The sequence below is a fragment of the Corvus hawaiiensis genome, chromosome 6, assembly GCF_020740725.1.
Source record: "Corvus hawaiiensis isolate bCorHaw1 chromosome 6, bCorHaw1.pri.cur, whole genome shotgun sequence".
Classification (NCBI taxonomy): Eukaryota; Metazoa; Chordata; class Aves; order Passeriformes; family Corvidae; genus Corvus; species Corvus hawaiiensis.
Window position 1 is genome coordinate 57,178,988 of NC_063218.1, and position 11,147 is coordinate 57,190,134.

At 44.6% G+C, this 11,147-nt stretch overlaps 1 protein-coding gene across 1 annotated transcript in view; it reads right to left on the bottom strand.

Moving 5' to 3' along the window:
- The window catches only part of QSER1 (glutamine and serine rich 1), a 44,329-nt gene extending 34,608 nt beyond the window's left edge, over nt 1–9,721 (bottom strand). Inside the window, exon 1 of the mRNA XM_048307309.1 lies at nt 9,544–9,721. Within this exon, the coding sequence (XP_048163266.1) occupies nt 9,544–9,659 (116 nt within the window). The 5' untranslated portion in view covers nt 9,660–9,721. The remainder of the gene's footprint in view (nt 1–9,543) is intronic.
- Between the last annotated feature and the right edge of the window lie 1,426 nt (nt 9,722–11,147).

The following is an 11,147-nucleotide window of genomic DNA, read 5'->3' on the forward strand; positions in this document are numbered from 1 at the left end:
CAAAAGTTCATGCTGTTCCTGTGATTCTTCACCTGAATATATATCATACTTTAAGGGAATAAAGAGATTTTATGGCACAAAAGGTCCATCTGCCCTTTATTCCCATGTTAATGTGTCTGAACTCCTTATGCTTGATCCTTTTAAAAATGAAAAGCCCGAAACAGCTTCAGGAAAGCCAAAATAGTCTTACTGGGACTTCAATACATGAGTGCAAGTGCTGGCTTGTCTGATTAAGTAACCTGTGGAGTTCTTAACAACAAAGACAATATAATGCTGTTTTCAAAAAATCAGTGAAACTCTGTCTTGAAAATACGTACGCAAAAACTAATATTCAGATAAAAATGAGCTATTTATAAACTTCAACTTCACTTACTACTGAGGGACAGGACAAACTACTTTATGTCATTTTTTATTACATACAATCTAAATCAGTTTTCTTTATGAGGTTATTTATGGCTGAAATGCAGTACATTATTAACAAATTTTTTTTTTTTTTTTAAATCAGAATTGGTAAATTTGGTATCACTTCTCTTGGCTTTGCCAAAAAAAACTTTGTAACTTAACCAAAACAACTTTCCAACAGAAATTTTGCAGCTTACAAAATGAAACTAAAATTAAACTGTTCTACAATAACGTCAGTTTTGAGCTCCTGATCCTCGTTTAAAGATTTCAAGGTCTGGAAAGGAGCTTTCAATGCTTTCCTGCTCTGAATATTCCAGCCTGACTTTGATGTCCTTATTAACACAGTATCATTTACTCTCTACATCTAAACAGACAGTTACACATATCCTCCCAATTTACATTACAATGAGGTGTCAGAAATAATTTTAAGACATTTGTTTGCCAAGCAATGTTTTGGGGATTCATACATCTTCCGTGAGAACTTCTACTCTATCAACCCCTGCAGAAACAGGGGTGCCATTATGGTCCGTGTAGCTCCCACCACTGTAAGATCTGCAATCTCATTTTCTTGCCTTTTGAGACACTGGATTATTTTGTCACCATATTTATTTATCCTCTTCTCTTACCTTCTCTCTGTGAAAGAACTTTTGCTTTATCCAGCACAGAGAGAACAGCTGTGATTTTTAACATCAGCAATACTTCTCTCCTAGACTTTTATTTACAATTTCAAAAGATTTTAGTAACAGACAGTAATGGAAATCTAACACTTTTTCTCTGATATGTGATGCTATTCTGTTGTCAAAAGCATACTTGGGGCATATTCAAAACTCTTCTCAAGATCGTTCCAGTATTAATGGTTGAACACACAGCATAATCCTCTATTACAGCTGAAATACACACAAAAAGATTCCATTACTCTTAATAACAAAATTTTATTTCAAAATATAAAAATCAGCAGAGCGTTATCTCAAGATGTAGCTTAGCCACATCAGAGCCTTAATAAAATTACAGTTCATTTTACCCATTGAAATGCTTTTCAACCCTCATCCTCCCACAGTTATTACAGCATCCTATTTTGTGGCAAGCTTGAGTCTCACCTTTAAGGTACTACAGGAATACTTGATAACCCATTTCTTAATAAGCACTTTATTCTCCATTTATATGGAAAGGACAATGCTGAAGTTGAGATTTTCATCTCAAAAAGAGTTAAGAAATGCAAATACATATGTGCTGTACACCATCAGAGCCATCTTATGCTGTCAGTAGGCTCTTTTCATTACCAAACCTCGAAGCACTTTCCAATTCCATAACTCATGGAATACCTTGTCCTTCAGTCTAGGGAAACCAAGGCACAAATAATACCCCACTCCGTCACCACCAAGTCTCCAACACTCAGCACTGAAATAAGCCTGTTTCTGAAGGTTTTGTGAAGTTTGCACCCCTGTGAAGAGCAGTGGCCTCAGGGCCCACAGCCACAGAACTGGCATAGAATAGCGGTATCTACTCAGTGCCCACATCTGAGATCACACATCTTGCCACCCCACAGCCAAAAATTCAAGGCCATTAAATGGGGTCTGGCCTCCCAGCACGTCCACATGTCCAGTATAATGTTTTCCACATCCCACAACACACTACAAGGGCTAAGCAGCTCATATGAGCTCCTTTAGATTCAAAACAAGAGGTATACCTATGACTAACACCATTTCTATCCCAATTTAGGAGGTGTGCCCAGGAAAAGATCTAACATATTAACACCACAGTTCATCATAAAACACAGCAGCAAAGAGTCCTTTACATTAAAGGAAGCATCACAGGGTGTTATTATCCAAGTTTATAAGGAAAATTAGCGTAGCTCTTGAATTTAGCTCTTACACCTCTTCACAAGTGCTCTCCTCATCCTAAAACAGGTTTAAATTTACATTTTTAACCTTGCAAAGGGGACCCTGGCTATCATTTCATTTGTCACAAGTCACTGTTTAGCTGAAAATACCAGATGAACCCAGTTGCTTGTGAATGCTTCAACTAGAAAATGTGCATTGTTCAAAACTGCAGAAATATAGTTACAGCTACATGGCATTTACTTTGAGATGGGAAAAACTTCACTATATTAAACAAATTCCTTGAATATGCCCCAGATATTAATTTGAATTTTCACAATGATCATAAAAATGTCTAAACAAAAACAAGTATTAATCAAGATCAAAACAGCACACACACCCAAACTAAAAAAATACCCTTTAATTGGTGAAAAAACCTGCATTCTCTTAAAAACGATAACAAAAGGGAGTTTTTTTGGAGAGGAAAAGATGAAAATCCCATCTCTCTCCAGTGGCGCTATCAGTAACCTCCAGCTCACCAGTGCCAGTAACTGGAGGTAGTTAACACATGGTTGTGTTCAGAGTACTGAGGAGTTGGCTTTCCACAATCACTCTTTGCACAGCAAATGAACAAATGCTCAGATTCAAGAAAAACTTATTAGAAATCCTATTCTTGGCAGCCTCGGTAGAACATAATGAAATCGGACGAACAGAGGGATTGAAGGATTATTCACTGTCTAGCACTGGAATTTTTGACACGAAGACGAGAGAAAGTAAACAGGATGTGGTGTGTAGCACCAAGTTGCCATATTTCTGAGAGGGATTTCTTGGTCAGGAAAAAGGGCAGCATGGAAGGTGCAGCACAGGCTGGTACACTCAGCGTGGCCCACGCCACGCAGGCGCAGTGACCCTTTGTCTGGCACGTTCTGGATGACCAAAAGCTCTCAGAACAACTTGCCAGACATCTGGAAATGCTAGACAAAGGGCTGGAGCCCTCCAGCTCTTCTCACACAACACTGCCAGCTGAAAAAGGAGGGATATCTCCAACCAAATCTAGATGTATGACTGCCCCAAGTATAACTCCTACAGGATTATTAAGGAATAAATGTTTCCTTAGTACCCTGCTATGTAAACACTATTACCCTAAGATAAGGATGCCTAAGGGTGCCTTCTTCCTGCTGAGCATAATTGGTTGCGCTTTTCCAAGTCCTAAGCAAGCAACACAGGTAGGCATGTAGAAGGAAGATGAAAAACAAGAAAAGCAATATGGGAAAGTAAAAGCTTGTCTAAACATATGTAGGTTCTTGCTGAATTGCTTTGGAATAAAAAACTTTCAAGCATGCAGAAATCCAGGAATAAGAGCTCCTTGCCCCTATTTGTAGCCCATCATCAGAGAGGTTCTGAGGAGGCTCTAATGAATAGGTGTCCACTTAGACCCAAGTCTGTCCAGAGCAATAAAACAAAAGAAGCAATGTAACAAGAGGTGAGAGGACAGCAGAAGTAAACCCAAAACCTATGAAATCTGCACAGTGAGACAAGTAAATGTAGTACTTAATAACCATGCACTCTGTCCTCTCTGAAAACATTTCTCTTTGCTTAAAAATTCAAAGAATTTTCTCTTCTCTGCCATTTGCATGGTACAGCAAGAAATGTTGTGCTGGAAAGGCTGAACTCTGCATGCTGCTCAAAGTTATTTTTGTCACAGTTAAGGCTGCTAAGGAAAGTTTGAAGTGAGACTATTAACGTACTGCCTTTTAACAGCTTTTTGTTTTGGTTTGTCTTTTCTTTGTTTTTTTTATGTATGGAATAGGCACTCACCATGCAAAGTAACTTCCCGACAGGCAAATTTGTGAATGCTTTGACCAAATACAACAAACAAAGATATCCATGCAAAATACACCCACTCTGTAAGAGCACTAGTATTGTTTAGAATTAATATAGTTCAGGCATAGGTGCTTTTTTCCTGACAGGAACAAAGATTTTTCTCAAAACAGGCTCCTTCCTATGACAGCATTATGCCAGAATCAGCAGCAACTCCAAGAAAAAAATAAAAGGTGGGCAAAAGTACAGAAGGAACAAGGTGAAAAGGTTGTTCTCTGTTGGTATAAGGTAAACACACCTAAGATTAAAGTTAACAGGATGAAAGGTATATACACATATGGGACTGAAACACTTCTTGCATAGGTGGTGGAATACAACCCCCTTTTCTTTCAGCCCAATGTATTCTGTAACCTGTGTTGAAGTTGCTGGCTTCATGGGAAAGGGCTCACATCTGAAATATCTCACGCAGGTGATCTCACAAGAGATCTGGCTAACACGGACACTTACCAAGTGCTCCTGGCAGGGAAGTCAGCAGTACAATTTGTGTGGGATGCTCACCAAAGACAGTAACATGGCAAGACTGAGCCCATTTAAAACCTGTCCAGAACCACTGGGAAGAATCCCTGCCAAGGCCACACAGCTCCCTCCTTACAGCTCTGCTTCCCACTCGTCCCCAGGTGCCACCTCTGGGATCCAGTCTGACAGCACAGGTACACCAGCACAGCCCTCCAGCTCAAGCCATTCAGCGTTTTGGTCAGGATAGTTTTCTCATGGATTAACAAATGAGACCAGCTCCCTGTGCAGTTGCACAAACACCAGAGCCAAGACAAGGGAAGAGAAAGGGAGCCCCTTTCAGCAGCAGTGAGCCTGAGCAGTCAGTTCAGCCTTCTCAGGTAACTGCACCCTCAGACTAAGTTTCAGCTCATTTCTTCTGCACATAGTTCTTTATCACCATTTCTCACTGCAGCAGAATGACCCAGACTGCTTGAAATCTTTCATGTAAAGCTGGCATTAAATCTTAGACAGGTAAGCAGCATGTAATTCCAAACAAGCCTGGCTGGATCATTTTGTAACTTTAGCAAAGATTTTGCAAGATGACCACACATCTACACCAGGTAAAAGCTAAGGGACACAGAGCAAGAACGCATTCAGACTCTGTTCAGTCAATCTTTGACCTTCCCACAGCTGTGATTTCAGTGTGTGCTGAATGCAGGTGAAAAAAAACGAAAAAGAAAGGAAGACCAACAAAAGCTAGCAAGTCCCTGTAAGGTATCTGTGCTATACATGCGTTTATTTTGCATGTGTAAATGTTTCAGATATAAACTATGACAGAAAATTTGGTAAGATTTTAAAAGTGACATCTTTCTATATGTTTATAAATTTGTTTAATCCCTCTGTTGCCTTTTAATACAAGAATTCTAAGTATATTCCCAGATTATGAGCTTTCCTTTCAAAATTTGAAATACTATGCCATAGGGAACTTTCTGCAGAATATATGTTTAACAACAAACATTGGTTTCACCTCTCAGAACAATTTCATTTGATGAAAGAAAATGTTCTCTGCTTTTCTAAAACACTCTGCACTTTTAGAGTTCCTATAGCTATGCAAAAATCCATTAGAATTTAAAATTGAGCCTTAACTAAAACACAATTATCATACAGCTGTTACAATAAGCATTAGTTTGACAGCTATGCAAAAATGAGTTAAAAAACCCATCAAAACCATTTAGCATAAAAGTATAAGTCTCCCATTAATGTAACATCATAAATGAACTATCACTGTAACTAACTCTTTATCTTAGATTGGCTGTTATAAACATAGGCCACACTAACATAATATCAGTGCTATCTGTTGTAAAGAATCATCTGGAATTAAATTATATAAAACCCCATATGCCTGGGTAGGGCAGAGGTGGATACAGACTATCAGGCATAAAGGAACATCAGAGACCACGGCAGTCCCCATAAAATCTAAAACAGCAACAAGTAATTGTGCCTGACTTTTAATCACATGTAGCAGATTTGAGTCTTAGAGCTGTGGTAAGAGCAGAACAAGAACAGTGAGATCCATCCACGAGTAAAAATCCTTCTCTAAATGAAACACCCTAGGAGTACCCCCAAGTGAGACAAACTCAACCAGAAACCTCATCCATTATCACCTGTCTCCATGTATCTTTCCAAGCAATTACAACAGTCTCTCACACTATTACACTTCACCTGTTTTCTGAACACCACATAATTCTTGAGCAAGTAGCAAGTAAGCATGACATACCTTATCAGCTATTCAACAGCTTTTGACAAAAAGAGGGTTTAAGCACAGAGGTAGGGTTTTCTGACAGCTACAGGAAAAGGCCAAAAGTGGCAGTGCACTCCTAGAACCACCAGAAATTCCTTCAAGATGCTGACAGCCTGTGTAAGGGGTGTGGGCGTCAGGGAACGTGGAAGGTAAGAGCACCCCCTCAGCCCCTGCTACAGGGCTGCCATGGCTGCACTGTCCCAATATGCTCCTCAGCAGGAGCGGTCTCTGCTCAGTTAATACAGTGATCCAAGTGATTTCCATCAGCTTCCATCCCCAATTCTCCTATTCCATGGGAACAGTTACATCACAACAGGCCTGGTAGCAATGTCCTTATAACACTTCACCACACGTTTCCTTTCAGTTGATAAGAATAGTGCCATTGCACAGACAAAACAGTGCCTGCAAGAAATAAGGAGCAGGATAAAAACCAGATGGCTGAAGTGAAGTGCAGGAAGACAGGAGCAATGCTTGTAGGGAGGAGAAATCATTTTGATGAGCTGAGACTGTGAACATGGCTCTCCACACAAAGGGAACATAGCCTGCCACGACACAGCCTGCAACAGCATAAACATGAAATGAAATTTGAAGGAAAAATTGTTATCTATATCACCTAAAGGCTAAATTCTTTTCAAGCAAGTACCAGATGAACATGACACACATTTTTTAATTTTACATCAGGCTAATGCAGCTTCAGCTGTTAAGATGACTACCTGTCAACCACAATCAAAAACACCATTTTGAAAAATGTGAAGTGCTCTGTAACACAAGTCGAGGGCATGGACAGCATATTCCTTTACAGTCCATCTATACCTTCACGATTTCCTTCCAGGCTGGTGGAAGCCTTGGCAGTGATAGGAATGACTCTTCCATCCCAATTCCCCAGCAATTCCATCCATACAAAGACAAATGCTATCAGCAACAGAGGAACCACAAACACCTAAAGCCCAGACTCTACTTATCACCGTGTCCACCATGGCGCAAATCTTTAAATCTGACCAAAGACAGGGTATATTAATTCTTATTAAGATGACATGAACCCCAAGAACCCAGTTCAGGAGAATTTCAAGCACAAAATATGATTCATAGTATTATCCCTGTTCTTGGTACAGTTAAAAAAAAAGTTTAAATGTTTCAGCCAACACATTTTAAATGCATCATTTGTCACCATGTATAGAACCTGGAGATGAAACTTCAAAAGAACTAAAACAAGGTCTTCTTGACATTGTTTCCTGAAGCAGAGCATAAATATTGCCATATCATACATGGATGCAGTAACACTAATTTGATTGCTACAGGTAGCAGGCATTGATCTAATCAGCTTCTTCATGGTACTTGTCTTGGGACTTTCCTCCATGCCATTTCTTTTAAAGAATTCCCAAACGTACCTTTAAGACTGCATTAATATAGCAGCTATTAATAAAATGAAAGATATGTTGTAAATCCAGGGGATTCTTCTAAATATTAAAAAAAAAAAATAATCAAGCAGTTGTGTTTCTTTTAAAATCCAAGAGATCCACTTCTGCTTCTGCACTACATATTCTTAAATGACCTGGGGAATCCAAACCCCGCTTATGGAATAGTTGGCATGATCCTCAAGAGATGATGAGAGCTGGCAAAAGCAATATAGAAAGCACAAGTCACTGACTTCCACTGAAATCAACATGACAACTTGACCAAAAGTAATTCAATGATTAGGAAGAAAAATTGTAAAGAACACTACGGAGACCTTACTTTGCCATGCAGGCAACTCTTCAGAGAAACTGGCTAAAGAGCTTCGTGGGGAAAGGGTTTGGCCAAAAAAAGCTACCTGTCCCTGCAATTCTCCATGAAACAGGGAATATAGAGCCTCACACCCCAGGGAGGTCCTGTGATCTTCTTACTTAATTGTGTCTCAAATGCAATGTCCACAGTTCAGGAAGGGTGACAATAACTTGGAAGAAATCTAAAAGAAGTCTGGGAGAATAACTAAAGTAATAATAATAAAAAAAATCTCTGGTAATAAACTTCAAAAGATTATGTTCTTTATATTAAGAAAAATAAGTAAAGCAAGAAATTAATTAAAATTCTTAAGAATTCATACTCAACACATAATGCGATTTTCAGTGTTGATGAGGCCATAAACAAGACTCAGTGGCCAGAAACTAAAGGTAGCACTCTTCAGACCAGAAATAAAATATAAATCAGTCACTTGCATACTTGACCAAGAATTGTGCTGAATATTGCCTCATTGGAAATTTTTAACTACCCCTTCTAAAACGTAAGCTCTATTTTCAAACACAGATTGGGAAAAAAAAAAGTTTTATGGCCTGCATTATGAAGAGGTCAGACTAGATGATTGCAACAGCCCTTCTGACTTGATAATCTATTAATCTTATCAGACATGTCTGACCACTTTCAGAACCAAATGCAAAGTCATCTATTAGCGCACCTATTTTGACAAGATATTTTTAGCCCGAGACTCTCTTTTACATTTAAACGTCGTCGAGATGGGAACTGCAGATAAATCAAGCTAGAGACATAAAAGGCAGGCGATAACGAAAATCTCATCGCCTAGAGAATACTCGTTTTAGTTGGCAGAGTTACACAATCAAAAAGCAACCCGAAGCCAATAAGATATCCTGTATTTTCCCCGCACTTCCCGGAACTTTGCAGAACTCTCCGTGGGACTAAATCGCTCCAGACAAGTTTTGGCTGAGAGGAGGCTCCGCACGCCCCGGAGCAGCGCTTAAGAGGAAAGAGGTTCGCCAGGCTCAGCGGAGCGCACAACAGCGGAGAAATGGAAGGGCGCGGGGGATGCTGGCGCGGCGCGGCCGCCTCCGCGGGCCCGGTGCCCCGGAGGGCAGCATTGTTCGGGCGGGCAGCGCCGGTGCCCGCGGCCCCGCTTCCCTCCGGGAGTCGGGCAGGGACGCGTGAACTCTTGAACCCGTGCCGCAGCCCGACGCGAGCCTCTGGGGCGGAGAGACCGCCCGCCCCGCCGCCGCCACGGGCCGCCGGGGACAGCGGGGAGCCCGCGCCACCGCCCCCCGCCCGCCGGGACGCGGCCTCCCCCGCCCCGCCCGGCTCGGCCTCCCCCGGGGCCGCCGGGCCCCGCTCGCTCCCCGCCTTGCCCTGCCCCGCCGCCGGGGCCCCTCGGCCGCCCTCGGCCAGGCCCCGGCGCGGCCCCCGGCCTTTCCTGCCGCAGCCCCCTCGGCGGACCCTCCTCACCTGGGCTTGAGGCTGCCGGCGCCGCGCTCGTAGGCCCAGGAGGCGGCGGGCGGCGCGGTGCCCGGGGCCAGGGGCTCGGCGAAGCCGGGGGTCGTGGGGTAGTTCCTGTCCATCATCGGGGCCGCGGCCGCGGGGGCTCCGCGGGGGCCCTGCGCGCAGGAGGGCGGCGGGGACCGAGCGGGGCGGGGGGGGAGCGGCGCCTCATGCGGGGCGGGCAGCGCCGCGGCCCCGTGCGGCCCCCTGCGCTCCGCTCCCGCTCAGCGGCGGGCGGCGGGCGGAGCTGCGGGCGGCGGCGGGGGCTGCGCGGCCGCCGGACCCATGTCGGGCTGCGCGTTCCCAGGATGCTCCTCCCCCGCCAGCGCACTGGGGCTCACGGGCTCCGTGTCCGGGGGCAGGGAGGCCGCGGCGGAGGGGCCGCCGGGGGCGCCGCCAGCAGCGCCGACGGGGGGAACGAGAGCAGGAGGAGGAGGAGGAGGTCTGTGACTCGCGGACGGGCGGCTGCGGCCCGAGGGGGAAGCGCGGCGGCGGGAGCGGAGCGTGGCGGGGGGCGGTAGCCGCCACCGGGGCGGGGTGGGGGGGCTGAAGGCGGGGACGGGCGGGGTGGCGGTGTCGGGTATGGGGGAGGCCGGTTCCTCCGTGAAGTGAAGCGCTGGCGCTTTGTTGGAGGAACCGGGGCGGGGCCATGTTGTTCCCGCGGAGGGGAAGCGCCGCCAGCCGCGGGCTCCGGGGCGGCCGCCGCCGCCAAGATGGAGCCCGACAGCCGCCCCATTGTACAGCGCTTTGTAGGGCGGCCCTCCCGCCCTGCCCCTGTCACCGAGCGGTGACGCCGCTCCTCACGCCCGTCCGCCTCCCCCCGCGGCGGGGCTCGCCGAGCCACCACCCGCCACCTCCTCTTTTATATGTTTGTATGTCAGAGCTTTCCAAAAGATTCGGGCATTCCCCATCAGTAAGTCACTGCAGGCCTGGAACCTGAATAGAATCGTGTAATGGGGTCACGGAATGTTTTGGGTAGGAAGGGACCTTAAAGATCGTCTAGTTCCAACTCCCTTGCCCATGGGCAGGGACACCTTCCACTAGATCAGGTTGCTCAAGGCCCCATCCAACCTGGCCTTTAACACTTCCAGGGATGAAGCAGCCGCAGCTTCTCTGGGTAATGTGTTCCAGTGCCTCACCATCCTCACACTAAACAATCTCATCTTACTATCTAATCTAAACCTACTTCCAGTTTAAAGCCATTACCCCTTGTCCTATCTCATGCCCTTGTAAAAAATCTCTTTCCAGCTTTCTTGTATAGGCCAAAAAGTCAACTAGCAAGAGAACAGAGAGAATATCCATTTAGTCTTTCTTTATTTTTATTTAAAGCAGTCTAAATTTAAATGGTAAAACTCCAGAGAGGTTCTAGAGGCCTACTTTAGCGAGGACTGGCTAAAGCAGATTGTTTTTTAGAGTAGTCTAAGCCACCTGGTTTGTAGACAGTGAATTCCTGTATCTTTTGCTGTATGCTTGTTAAAACAAAGAATAAGGGAAATGGGCACCATCTGCACAGAACAGGGTAGGAGCAAAGGAGGCATCAGCGTCTTGCAGGGGGATGATGAATGAAATGT